Source organism: Myodes glareolus, chromosome 24 (assembly GCF_982192425.1).
Source record: "Myodes glareolus chromosome 24, mMyoGla1.1, whole genome shotgun sequence".
Classification (NCBI taxonomy): Eukaryota; Metazoa; Chordata; class Mammalia; order Rodentia; family Cricetidae; genus Myodes; species Myodes glareolus.
In genome coordinates, this window is record NC_142049.1 from 13,132,548 (window position 1) to 13,146,689 (window position 14,142).

General features: G+C 49.0%; 1 protein-coding gene across 2 annotated transcripts in view; it reads left to right on the forward strand.

The window, feature by feature from the left end:
* The window catches only part of Cemip (cell migration inducing hyaluronidase 1), a 143,571-nt gene that overhangs the window by 125,095 nt on the left and 4,334 nt on the right, over positions 1–14,142 (forward strand). For both annotated transcript variants that reach the window (XM_087901596.1, XM_087901595.1), the window contains exons 22-28: positions 792–1,007; positions 3,715–3,926; positions 5,191–5,376; positions 8,720–8,924; positions 9,107–9,193; positions 10,533–10,690; positions 13,929–14,029. In XM_087901596.1, coding sequence (XP_087757722.1) covers positions 792–1,007; positions 3,715–3,926; positions 5,191–5,376; positions 8,720–8,924; positions 9,107–9,193; positions 10,533–10,690; positions 13,929–14,029 — 1,165 coding nt within the window. The remainder of the gene's footprint in view (positions 1–791; positions 1,008–3,714; positions 3,927–5,190; positions 5,377–8,719; positions 8,925–9,106; positions 9,194–10,532; positions 10,691–13,928; positions 14,030–14,142) is intronic.

Consider the following 14,142-nt stretch of genomic DNA (forward strand, 5'->3'; position numbering starts at 1 on the left):
TTCTCCCAACCCCAGCAGTGTCCAGGGGAAGTCTTCTGAAGACATTGTCTAACTTCATTCTGAAAGCAGAATGTAAACAGGGGCCTCGTGGCTGTAGATGGAGAAGGTGGAGGAGCTGAGGGTCAGGAGAGCGGGTCAAGGCTGCCTGTGGGGCCTGCTACTTCTCACTATTCCCGTCTCCCGTCTTTGCCTGCCCCTTCTCAGTTCTTCCTCCTTCCTGCTACTGTGTTTGCCCTTCTGTCCAGTCACTGGTAAGATAGGGAACTTACGTTACTTCATTTCTTCGCACAGACCCCTGAGGGCCTGCAGGAGGTCAGTCACAGAGATGTCCCATGGCTTGCACTGTGAGGTCATCCTCAAGTCCAGTGCACCCACTCACAAGCTCATATACAGTTCTCACACAGGGGTACCCCCTGCGCACTATTTGTGCACACTTTCTCGCACAAGCACTCATCCCTCACTCCTCCCCAGTTCATTCGCCAGAACGCTCACACTGACTGACTCCTAAGCCCCTCCTGCATCAGGCCAGCCTCCAATGCCACCTACAGCAGCCAAACCATAGTGAGTGGAGCCAAAATTGTGTGCTAATTTTCGGAGTTGAGGCACAGTGACACTCTGTTTATCGAGTTCCATGAGATGGTCATCCATGCTGTTTCCTCAGCGCCCAAGGGCAGCCTCTGTCTGGCTGCTTTGTAATGTCAGAGGAAACTGGAAACTTCGCCCTGGCCTGATGACGGCTGCAGTTTCCTTTCACCTTCGGGCCCAGCCTTATTTTCCTGGGCACTGTTCAGATTACTTCCAGAGTGTTCTTCGGAGAGCCTGGGCCCTGGTTCAACCAGCTGGACATGGACGGGGACAAGACATCTGTGTTCCACGATGTGGATGGCTCCGTGTCCGAGTACCCTGGCTCCTACCTCACCAAGGATGACAACTGGCTGGTTCGGCACCCAGACTGCATCAACGTCCCAGACTGGAGAGGGGCCATCTGCAGCGGGCGCTATGCACAGGTGGGGATGCCACCCTAAGCCACTTGCTCGTCCACTCACTCCTGTGACAAGGACTCAGATTGCCTGGCCTGTGTCCAGCTCTGTGTTGGGTCAAGAGCGAGCCAGGATTTTCCTTTCTTGCCTTTCCTGTCCCTCGCTCCTGTTCCACGGGACTTTCACGGTCTAAACACTGCGCTGGGATCATGTCAGGGTGCAGCACCTACTAACCGCTGGCCTCCAGCTCACACCCTGGGAGCCTGGGCATCCTTCTGTGTGAACTTGAGCTGAAAGCTGAACTCCTTTAACCATTGTTTTAGGAATGATTTCAGATGATGCAAATGAAATCCCTCCTTCCATGTCCTTTTTAGACATAGAAATATAAAACAAACCATAACTTTCCGGGTAGTCATGTTGAAAGATAAAAAGAAATGAGACACTAATTCAATAATATTTTTACACATACTCAAAATGCTATCCTTTCAATGTGTGGTTAATATAAAAATTTTGGAGCAATTTTTTCTGTTCATAGACTTCAAGAGTCCACATATATTTTATATTTCTAGCCTACTTTTTTTAAGTCTTTATTTTATTTTCGTGGTGAGTGCTTTGCCTTCACACAGGTCTGTGCACCATATGTATGCAGGTGCCCATAGAGATCAGAAGAAGGTGCCAGATCCCCTGGAACTGGAGTTACGGATGGTTGGGAACCACTAAGTGGGTGCTGAGAACTGAACCCCAGTCCTCTTAACTGCTGAGCCATTGCTCTAGCCTATGAGCCCATTTCTTCTGATTCTCAGCAAAGCCGCAGAGACCCAGCAAAACAACCAAGCTGTGTTTAATGAGAGAAAAAACTTTTTCAGTGTTCTTGTTTTGAAATGAATTGATTGACGTTGTGACTCGGATCTGCATTTTGAAGTTTAAAGTAATTAAAATAGCATTTGAAAACTGGTTCCTGGGCCACACTGCCCTCATGTCCAGGACTCAATGGACACACGTGACCCATGACTAACATATGAAACAGAGTTATATAATGTTTGGAGTGTAACAACCAGAAATAATTGCCATTACCCTGTGACCATCACTGCCATTTCTTGGATGAATGACTGATGAATGAATGAATGAATGAATGAATGAGGGGAAAGAGGCCAGAGGAAACTGTCAGACTAGGAAGAAAGTACCTGGACCAGATGGTCCAGAGAAGAAGGAAATATGTGATGACCATGTCTTCCTGACCATTCTACCAGGCAGGCATTCCTATCACTACAGTGGACATCAGAAAATTTGCAGGATATTTAATTATGTCTTTTGATGCATTGGACAGCCCTGTAAGATGGATGAAGTTGAAGTTTCTTTTTTCATCTTACCTAGCATATGTGTGTGTGTATATAATATATATATATATAATAATACACATAACATGCACACATACACACATGACATTAGCACATTTTTATATACACACACATACACATTAGAAGGGAAGAGAGCATGTTCCTTCCATAGCACATCCTTGCACTTTGGTGTAATGGTCTCTCTTGGTCTTAACTACAGAAATATCACTTTATGGATATGGGATGAGCCAGAGAACTGAACAGTGTTTTGTGTGTGTGTGTGTGTGTGTGTGTGTGTGTGTGTGTGATGTATGCATATATTATAATATGTGTTTGTGTGCTTTCCCCAAGTGTACACATGTCTACCCCAGCCCACCTTCTGTTTTGAGTCCCTGAAGTCACTGACTAGCTAGATGCCCAGCAAGCTCCCAGGATTCACTGTTTCTGCCTACCCCCAGTGCTGGGGTAACAGATGCATGCTGCCATACCAGCCTTTCCATAGGTTCTGGGGATGCACACGAAGGTTCTTAGGCTTTTATAGCAGACTTTTTACCTGTCGAGCCCCCCAGAAGAGTGTCTCAAATAGAACTCAGCTCTTTGCTCCTTAGAGACTTCGTGGCTGGCAGTCTGATTTTCCAGTTTTTTCTTTGATTGAGACAACATGCTCTCATCTGGTGGGTACTGATACAAACACTACCCTGCCCACAAGCCGGGAGGCAGAGAGTGAAGTTGGGCAACACACCCAGACAAACTCTCCAAGACAGTGAAGGGCCAGCTGTATCTAGAGAAGCATTTGAGTATGCCCCTCCCACTGGTCACGGTGCTCCCAGTCCCTGACATCTCAACTGCTAGGGAGGTGGAGGCAGGAGGATTACAAGTTTATTAGTGCCAAGACCAACTTGGGCAGGCAACTTAGTGAGCCCTTGACTCAAAGAGTAGAAAGAGGCCTAGGGATATGGCCAGTGGTGGAGTACTTGCCTAACACCCATAGTGTTTAATGCATAAGTGGAAAGAAGAAAAAGAAAGAAGGGAGAGGGCAGGTAATGAAGGCTGAAATGAAGAAGGAATGGAGGAATTGGGAAAGGAGGAAGAGGGAGGGAGGGAAGGCGCCCTCTTCCCTTTTCTTGCCTTTCCACACATACGTCTGCTTTTCACGGTTCACCACGTAGCTGGCAGCCAACTCCTGGCCATGCCTCAGCAGAGATCACTTTTTGGAAACCCCAGGAAATGGTTGCTGAGCGTAGTGCAGCTCAGGCTGTGTCCACGAGCAGGGAGAGACGTCCCCTTATTTGGTCTTCCTTCCATTCGGGCTCTGTAAAGAGACAGTGGCTCTGAAAGGGCCCTCTGTAATCAGATGTTAGCCAGGCCCTGTAACCGCCTTTCTGTACGCTTCCAAGATGTACATCCAGGCCTACAAGAGCAGCAACCTGCGCATGAAGATCATCAAGAACGACTTCCCTAGCCACCCCCTCTACCTGGAGGGGGCCCTCACCAGGAGCACCCACTACCAGCAGTACCAGCCTGTCATCACCCTTCAGAAGGGCTACACCATCCACTGGGACCAGACAGCCCCAGCTGAGCTTGCCATCTGGCTCATCAACTTCAACAAGTGAGTCGGAGCAGCCAGGATCACATGATCCAGGACAGGGGCACTGGCTGAGCTCAGGCAGAGACAGTGAGAACTCCTCGCGGTTAGTGAGGACCTCAGGCTGGTCCCTCTGAGCCCTGCAGGAGCTATCCAAGGAGGTTCTCATCACCCACCATGTCTTTGAGAACCCAGAGACATGGGCTCAGGATGCATTCTGGGTCCGCCTCAGGCAAAACAGCTAACCTCTTAAAGGCTTGGTGTGATTATTGCCTCCCAAGTGAACAAAAAAATACGTAGTGAGCTAGTGAATATATGATAACTGCCACCCAGCTCCTGGCATTACCAAGTGCTCAGGAAATGGGAAATAAACTACAGGATGTTGCTGCTGTTATTTATGGAGAAGGGCATAAACCTCTTGAGAAGGTATCTTAATTACTTTTCTGTGACTGTGGTAAGGCATGCTAATGGAAGCAACTTAAGGAAGGAAGGACTTATTTTGCTCAGGGGTTGATGTTCTAGTGTGTCACGGTGAGGGCACCATGTTGGTAGGAGCTCGAGGCAGCTGGTCACATTTCAGTCATAGAGCAGAGGGAGAGGCACACTTCTTATTTGGTCTAGGACCCCAGCCAATGGAATGGTATCATCCACATTTAGGGAGGATCTCCCCACCTCAATCAGCCTAGTAAGAAAATCCCTCACAGGCATGGTGAGAAGCTAACCTAGTCTAGATAATCCTTCCCAGTATGGGGGATTACAGCATTTCCCAGGCTGTTCAAAGACCTACTAAGTCCATCCATATAAACCATGGTAGAGGGGAAGTAGTCAGGGTGAGGGCGTCAGATCAACTGTATGTTCACATTCAAACATTTCCTACATCCATCATGTACTCATCACTGTGCTCCCGAGACAGACATTTATCCATTGCAGAAAGGAGGAGGAAGCTGGCCCTCCAATCATGCTCCATCAGGAAGGGGCTGAGCCTAGCCATCAGTGGCTTATGCGCTTTAATCATAGCCCAGTCAAAAGAACCCCATTGTCCCAGCTAAAACCCACACAGAGCACCCCTAGATCAGCCCTTGAATGCTCAGAGGTGACCCATCCCCGTGACCCTCCTTGGCCACTGGTGGTAGCCATCCATCCTTTTTTTTTTTTCCTTGAACACTTTGCAGCTTAGTAATTATTCTTTCAAACTTCCCCACTTAGAGTTCCTTGAGCATTCTTATTATGGTACGCTCACCCTGGCCTGGACACCCTAGCCCAAAACTAACTCTGCCTCCTTTTCTAGGGGCGACTGGATCCGAGTGGGGCTCTGCTACCCAAGGGGCACCACCTTTTCCATCCTTTCAGATGTTCACAATCGCCTGCTGAAGCAAACGTCCAAGACCGGGACCTTCGTGAGGACCCTGCAGATGGACAAGGTGGAGCAGAGCTATCCCGGCAGGAGCCACTACTACTGGGATGAGGATTCTGGGTAAGGAGGCTCTTCTGGCCTGCAGAAGTGGGGCTCATTTCACCGTGTATCCTGGGTCTTCCCAGACTCTAGGAACCACAATGTAGTTGATACTGATGGGTACAGGGTGCTTTCCTAGGTGCTTTATCCTAACGCCAACCGTGTTCTCAACCACCTAACACAGCCAAACACTGGGAGAGACATTAGCTTTCTATTAAATCTGCACATGGTTTGTAGGAAAAAAAATCAGAAAATAAAGGGAGTAAGGAAAAACAAATAAACAAATGTAGTATGCTATCCCCCAAACCCAAAGGGAACAAACAGTCTTCTAATTTGAAGGTGGGAAAAGAAGGTACTGGAGACACAAGAATGACTTGATCAGAGGCCACAGCACAAACCTTCTCCAGCTGCATCTGAGTCTATGACTATCTATTCCCTAAGCTCCCAACCCCTGCTGACCCTCACTGGGTCCCGGTCAACAGAGACACAAGAGAGGCACGGTGTCTGCACAGAGCACTGAGGAGCTCTTTGGTCCCTACCCCTGAAAATAAACCCAGGGCTGGGGAGATAGTTCAGCCCATCAAGTACTTGCTGCGCAAACATGAGGACCAGAGTTCAGCCGCCTAGAACAAAGACAGGCACAGCACCATGGTGTTTAAAATCCCAGAACTGGAGAGGCGGAGACAGGCGGATTCCTTGGGCTCACCAGCCAGGCCTAGTTTAGTCTGCAAAGTCCAGGTAAAAATGCAAGTCCCTTTAGTATGGACAGCTCCTGAGGATGACACCAAGAGATGACCTCTGGTCTCCACATTCACACATAAATACTTGTGCCTGTACACACACGTGCACACACATGCATACACACATACACAAACACACACACACACACAATCCAGGCTAACAACTGAGGTAATCCCAGTAAGCCTCACACTGATGAAGCTGGTCACAGAGAAAGGTGAAAGGTCATTTAATGGGCATTTTGCTTTTTTTATGAGGAGAAAACAGAGTAGCTTGTCTCTCTTTTTAAGAGAAAAAGCAACTTGCTGTAGTTAGGGGTAAAATGGAGATAGACCGGCTCAGAGGAAGGAGTTCCAAGGTGGGAAGTGGTCCCTGGCTTGGTTTTAGCTGTGCCCTGTCTTGCTGGGATTCCCAGTTTCCACCAAGGGAGGTGTCACCAAACAATGAGTATGGTATAGGAGAAGTATGGCCATTGGTGGCTGGGCTCCAGGAGCATGGGGCTCACTGAGGCCAGGGCCCTAGTTCCTTCACCACCCCACGGCCCTGGCATTCAGCTCACTGTAACACCCACGGGTTACAGATGAAGGCCAGACCTGTGATCGGTACAGAGGAGTGTGGAATGGATGATCTCTCAAGTTCCCCTTGCTCTGATCTGGTAACAAAGAAATCTTAACACTGCTAAGTTCAGTATAGGTGCTAAGGGGCCATGCGAATGTTTGCCCCTTGGGCCTTGGTGTGGGTTCTGATGGGGAAGGGAGCTCCGGTTGGATGTGGTCATGAGCAACACTAACAGGAGATATTACCTCTGCGGAGCATCCAGGCAGCACTGGCTCTGCCCCTGGCCTTGAGCCGGAGACTCCTCTGCTTGACACTTTCCAGTTTAGTCTGGGATCTCTTCGTGCCAGGAACACAGGTATCTTGTTTGTGTATATGTTTGATTTTGTGTTTCTTTGAGACAGGGTCTCACTAGTTAGCCCTGGCTGGCCCAGAACTTACTGTGTAGACCAGGCTGGCCTCAAACTCAAAGAGATCCACCCAGCCTTTGCCTTCGTGCTGAGATTAAAGATTCAAGACGTACTGCCACACCCAGCAGAACAAAGGTTCTTGTTTTGTAGTGGCTTGAAACAGCTCAGGTCCAAGACAAGGTTCATTCCCTCATGGTCTCATATACGTGAATACGCGTGCATATGCCAAGCCTCTTGTATCAGGGTCCTCTTTCAAGCTGCCTTCTTTTCTCGATTTCCCGGGGAGGATAGTCATACAAAATAGTCACAGCAGCCGCCCCTCACATGTCCTTACAACTCAGTTACCAACCAGTGAGCAACAAGACCCAATACCTACTTCATTGGAGCTCACAAGAGAATGCATCCTCTTGCCTCCCTGTAGCCAATAAACAACCTAATGAGTGTAGGCGGAGACTGCTCATTCGTTTCCTGGCCCAAATAATAACACAGAAACTATGTTAATTACGACACTGTTGGGATAATAGCTCAGGCATAATTCTAGCTAACTCTTACATTTTAAATTAATCCATTTCTATTCTTCGTGTATTGGCACAAGACTGTGGCTTACTGGTAAGGATCCAGCTTCTGGCATCTTTCTCCTTCAGCAGCTACACGGCATCTCCTGACTCCACCTGCTTGCTCTCTATGTCCCTGTCAGATCTCCAGCCTGGATTTACTCTACTAAGCCATTGGCTGAAACAGCTTCTTTAATAACTAATGGTAATAAAACATATTCATAGCATAGGGAGGGGAGTCCCATATCATAATGAGAATCCAGTGTGAGTGCCTACTCTGGTCAGAAGTGGGGTGGAGTAGGCTGTGTCATGGGGGCCTGAAACCAAGTGGGCTCATTAAAAGTTGGCTCCCCAAAAGGAAAGCGTAGAGATAGTCAGTCTTTATTATCATTAGATATTACAGACAAGACTTGAGAGCATTTTTCTGAGATGAAAGAAACAATAACAGATGCCAAGTCAGTTCTGCAGTGGCCTCATCATCTGCCTCCTTGGAATGTGGGTCAGCTTCCTTCCCCATAGTTATTATTAGAATAAGTCATGGCTTGAAGGAGAGTAGAGTTGGGATCCACACTAGGATGGGAGTACTCCCAGCTCTGTTAGCCCCCAGTGGGGCAGTTACTTCTCTGTGACAATCCCCATCTGGCAAGTCAGTGTGATAATGGCACACAGTGGGCAAAGTTGATGATTAAATTAGATGATGTATCAGTTTACAATGGCATGATTCAGTTAGTCCTCAGAAAAAATTTGCCCACACTCTTAGCCCTTATCTTGAATATATTCCTAAAATACATTTATTTTCTTCTTCCAACTGTATATGACTCTGTGACAGGCACAGTTCATGATTTAAAGCCCTCAAGACACAACCTCGGTGACAAAGAGATTTTTTTGATCTGTTTGTTCATTTGTTTGCCTGAGACAAGGTCTTGCTAGGTAGTCTACCTGGGCTTGAACTCAATAAATAGACCAGGCTGGGCTTAAACTTGAGATGACCCTCCCACCTCTGCTTCCCAAGTGCTGGGATGACAGGCGGGTGCCACCCTGTCTGATTTGGGTGAGAAGAAGGTTCTAAGTGTCCTGTAGGAACACCCAGGCTCCTTCTGTGCTTAGGTTGCTCTTCCTGAAGCTAAAAGCCCAGAATGAAAGAGAGAAGTTTGCCTTCTGCTCCATGAAGGGCTGTGAGCGAATCAAGATCAAAGCCCTCATCCCAAGGAATGCGGGCATCAGCGACTGCACAGCCACCGCTTACCCCAGGTTCACCGAGAGGGCCGTGGTGGATGTGCCGATGCCCAAGAAGCTCATTGGAGCTCAGCTGGTAAGTGGCCATGCAGACTGGGCCCTTTGCCTCCGGGTGGGGGGGACTCAGTCCTAGCTAAGCTCCTCTGTGGACACCTACTCGACCCCATGACTTAGTTCTGGGTCAAGACCCAGGGCACATGAGGAAGAAAGACCACCCAGACCTCACAGCCTCACTACTGTTCCATGTTTGTTTCTCAGAAGACAAAGGACCACTTCCTGGAAGTAAAGATGGAAAGTTCCAGGCAACACTACTTCCACCTTCGGAATGACTTCGCATATATTGAGGTAAGCAGAAGTTCCGCGGGACCAAGCTGCTCACTGAGGTGGAGTGGGTGAATTATCTCCTTCGGTCTTGCCGTGAACACAGAACCCGCTGACTTACGGGAGGGAAGATGGGTCTTGGCTTGTGTTTCCAGAGAGCTCTGGTTTGTTGTAGCGGGGAAGGTATAACGGCACCGCTCAGTGCACAGGGACCTGCTGTCATGGTTGTTTTTCCATTGCTGTGATAAAACACCGCGACCTAGGTAACTTAGAAATGAAAGGGTTTAGTGTGGGGCTTGTGGTTTCAGAGGGCCAGAGTCCATGACGATGGAGAAAACATGGTGGTAAGAACATCTGAGAGCTTCCATCTTGATCCACAAATAGGAGACAGAGGGAGACACCGGGAATAGTGGGAGTCTTTTGAAACCTCTAAGCCTGTCCCTAGTGACATACCTCTTCTAACAAGGTCACACTTCCTAATCCTTCGCAATCCATCCCACCAAATGGGGACCAACCAGTCACTTGGTATAGTGTATAGACGTAGTATGTGGACCTACGGGGGCCTTGCTCATTCAAACCACTGCACCTGCTCAGGTAGCAGAAGCTGTTGACCTCCTGGGAGGACCAGGGAACCAAGAGAGAGGCAGAAACTAGGGGGTCAGGAATAACTTTTAAAGACCAACTCAAAGTCACTGACTTCCTCCAGCTAGATTCGTCCTCCACATACTCCTGAAACATCCTCACCAGGTGAGGGGAGCAAACGTTCGGCGCATGAGCTGGTGGGGGCATGTCAGGTTAGCCTATAACAGGTGGTGTTGTGATAAATTGCCACAAGCTGCTCGGGTTAAAAGAGAAGAAAGTTGTTCTCTTTGAGTTTGGGAAGCCTGCGAGCTTGCTTTAACTTCCAGTGACTCTAAGAACCTTGGATAAGAGTCACTTCGCTGACATCCTGGTCCCATCGTCATGAGGTCCTTCCTCCTTTGTGCCTATCCCATATCTGTCACTGTTCTTCTTAAGGGACCCCCATCTTTGGATTTAGTGCCTGCCCCAAACATTTGGGATGTTCCTGTCCTGAGATCCATAATATTGTCACATCTGTATGCTACTAAGTGTCTTCAGAAACATTATTTCTAGATAAAATCAAATTCACAGGTTCCTAGTGGGCATGTCTTTCTTTTGGGGGGGATCACTATTCAAACCTACAGATAGCACAGGAAAAATGACGTGAAGGGGTCTCATAAACTGGGCAGCTGTGTAACCAAACTCTGTCTCTAGTGTCTACATAGAAACCACATAGAAAGGAGACCCTTGGGGCCTCAGCTGCCCCGGGATCCCTCACGTCTGTGTTGCTCTGGCCCTGCAGGTGGATGGCAGGAAGTACCATTGCTCAGAAGATGGACTCCAGGTAGTGGTGATTGACGGGAACCGAGGCCATGTGGTGAGCCACGGGAGCTTCAGAAGTGCCATCCTGCAGGGTATACCCTGGCAGCTCTTCAACTATGTGGCAGCTGTCCCTGACAAGTGAGTCTGCGTCTCAGCTTTTGGCCTGTCCAGGAACACAATAGATTCCTGGCTAGGGCCCTGTCTGTCCCGTCCAACCCCCTTGTGATACTTGCCAGTTGGGATGATCTCTGCCTACAGATTGGGCCTACTGTGCGGGGGGGGGGGGGGCGTCATGTCCGCCGCTGCTCCCGCTAGAGGCAGGGCCGCTGTGGATGTAGGTCAGGCGGAGGCATGGAAGGCTGCCTGACCCTCTGCCCCCGTCACAACACTCTCCCCCAGTGATCTCATCCCCGCCCACGCCTCCAACAGGATCCAAATGCTGGTGGCTTCTGAAGTTCTCCAGCTTGGATCTCTTTCCTAAACCAGGAACGTTCCTATCCAATGGGTGCTTAGAGGATGCCCCCTAGATGTCTCTCGTGGAACTAAATTCTCATCCCCTTGTCTCTTCCTTTCCTCCTTTAATCCTCCAGATCAACCACGCCTTCTGTTGTTTTTCTAAATCATCATTCTTCCAGACGTTTAGACCAGAATCTGAACTTCATGCTGGGTGTCTTTCTTCCACCCCATATCCTAACCCAGTCCATTGCCCTCCCACCTGCTCCCTCCCCCGGGTGTCCTCTCTGCCCCTGTTGTTCAACCAACACCATGACCGAGGTTCTGAACCAACTCTTTTCTTCCCATCTCCCATGCTGGAAGTTAGTTTGAGCTTCGTAAATGTTAGGATCCTTGGTAGCCTCTCCTCACCTCGTTTCGAGTCTAGCACAGCTGTGTCCTCCTCCCTGAGATCTTTCCCCACCCAGCCACCGTCCTCCGCTGGAACACTGCTTGAACTGGAACCGGGAGACTTGGTGGATGCCCCGCCAAGGAACCACACTTCTTGATAGCGGCTCCATAATGGACTTAATTTATGCCTTTTGAGTCCCTGAACTGTCGTGTGTGTGTGTGTGTGTGGAAAACCCTCTGCAGCCGTAAACTGGTAGGGGAAAAGGCCCTGTGCAATGCATGTGGCCCCTGTAACACCTAGGTGCTTTGTAGTCAAAGAGTGGAGGGAGACAAGTGCCCATCCGGACATATCTCACGGCCCTGGGGGAACTGGGTTCCTTGTGTGATTCTGGAGAACAGGTTTTGCTTGGTCACATTTGATATCTGTTCTTCCCTTCTGCTCCCATGGGACAAAGCTGGGGGTAAAAGCGAGTTCCAGAATCCCGTACAGTTTTTCCATGTCTGGACTGTGGTCTGTGGTTTCAGAATTCCATGCAGTTGGGAGTCGGAAACCCTGTGGGGCTTCTGCCCTGTTTCTGTTCTGAGGGTGGTGCTCACTCCCCATGTCTGGCCCAGCATGAGGCTACTGCTGAGGGGACTGTTTTCTTAGCACTGGGACCTAAATACAGCCCAAAGCAGGAGGAACAGACCGACCACTCCCCCACCTAGACTTTGGCAAATTGAATTCTCTGCCCCCTGCCCTCCTGAGCGACCCCTCTGGGAAGCCCTCACAAATAATGTGTAACTGTTTGGTCAATATCCCATTGACAAAAATCAGACTGATCTTGCCTGAGCAGCGAGGGTGGTGACACACAACCGAGCCCATTCTGGAAATGCGATGATTACACGGTGTTCTTCCCAGAATGCTCTCAAACTGGGTCACACTCTTCCTGCAGCTGAGAAGAGGCTGGGCTGTCCCAAGCCCGGTGCCATCCACAGAAACCACTCACACAGACCCCTGGCTCCACGCTTGCTGCACAAACATTAGGGTCTGCACTCAGATCCCAGCAGCAGCGTAAAAGGCCAGGCATGGCCACACCTGTGCCTGTGGGAGACAGAGACAGGAGGACCGCTCGGGTTTGCAGGCTGCCAACTCAGCAGAAGTTTCTGTGGGAGGCTCTGTCATAAGGGAATAAGGTGGAGGAGGGTAGAGCAAGGCATCTGACATCCTCCCCTGACTTCTACATGCACACGACACACACAGATCCATACACAAAGAAAGACGGGAAGAAAAAAGAGAGAGAAATATGGGCTCCACAGGGAACCTGGCACAGGGCATGGTTACTGTTCCTACAAATTCAGCCAAGATTGTGGGAACTAAGTTTGTAGGTCAGAAGGTCTGCCGTGAGTTGGCAGAAGGGTCCTTATGGACTCCCACGTGGAGCCACTGAAGCAGGTCTCCAAGGCTCCATGCGTCAGGCACTTTTGATGGCTCTCTTTCCTCTTCCCTTGTACCCCCATTCTCATCCCTTCTTTGCTCCCTTCTAGCTGCCTTGGCTTTTTCCATCACCGTATTTCTGTTGGGTTCTATCTCAAATATAGCTGAGATTATTTGAATGAAGAAGTACATATTAACTGGGCATGGTCATGTATGCCTATAATTCCAGCACTGGGGAGACAGAGGCAGGTGGATCTCAATGAGTTTTGAGGCTAGACTGTTCTACATACATTCCAGGCCAGCCAGGGTCACATAGTGATACCCCGTCTCAAATAAATAAATAAATAGATAGATATAAATAAATAAATATTTATAGATAAATAAATAAATAAATAAAATCAGAAAGAAAGAAAAGGGGAAGGGAGAGAGGGAGGGAGGAAGGAAAAGACGGAAACAAACACATAACTACGTACAAAGACGTGAAATACATTAAACTATGAGAAATTGTCTTAGTTAGGGCTTTTATTTCTGCGAAAAGACACCATGACCACAGCAACTCTTATAAAGAAAACCTCCAACAAGGCCACGCCTCCTCATAGTGCCGCTCTCTATGAGATTATGGGGGCCAATTACATTCAAACTACCGCAATAATGAATCTCAAGTGGAAATGCAATGTCTTAAACAAAACTATTTTGTGTGTGTATGAGAGAGAGAGAGAGAGAGAGAGAGAGAGAGAGAGAGAGAGAGAGAGAGAGAGAGAAATGCTTATGAAGTCACACTGTGAGCCCCAACACAGGACCTGGTATAGCTGGTATAGCACCCTAAGAGAACATGCACCTTACACATACTCTCCTGATTGTGGGCATACAAATAAGAGCAAGGCGCCCTCTCCAGGCTTGAGAAGGCCAGGGACACCAGATGTTGGGGGTACTTATCACTGAAAGGAAAGAGTACGTTGGCTAAGACAGAGGGAAGGATACTCTACCCTTTCTCAAGTCCCTGGCCAGGCCCAGGCACTGCACCTCAGGTTCTACCCGAGGCCAGCATTGCTCCCACATACCCCTCGCTGCAGTTTCCTCTCGTTCCTGCCATCTGACCAGTCCCTTCTCCCTCAGTTCCATAGTTCTTATGGCATCCAAGGGCAGATACGTCACCAGAGGCCACTGGACCAGAGTGCTGGAAAAGCTTGGGGCAGACAAAGGTCTCAAGTTGAAAGGTGAGTCGGAGTGAGGTGTAAGCTGACCTCAGAACCAGGGGCAGATGGGGTGGAGATACCGTTACCCTTACTGCAGCCATGACACCCTTTCCCACTAGGCTTGGGTACAGCCC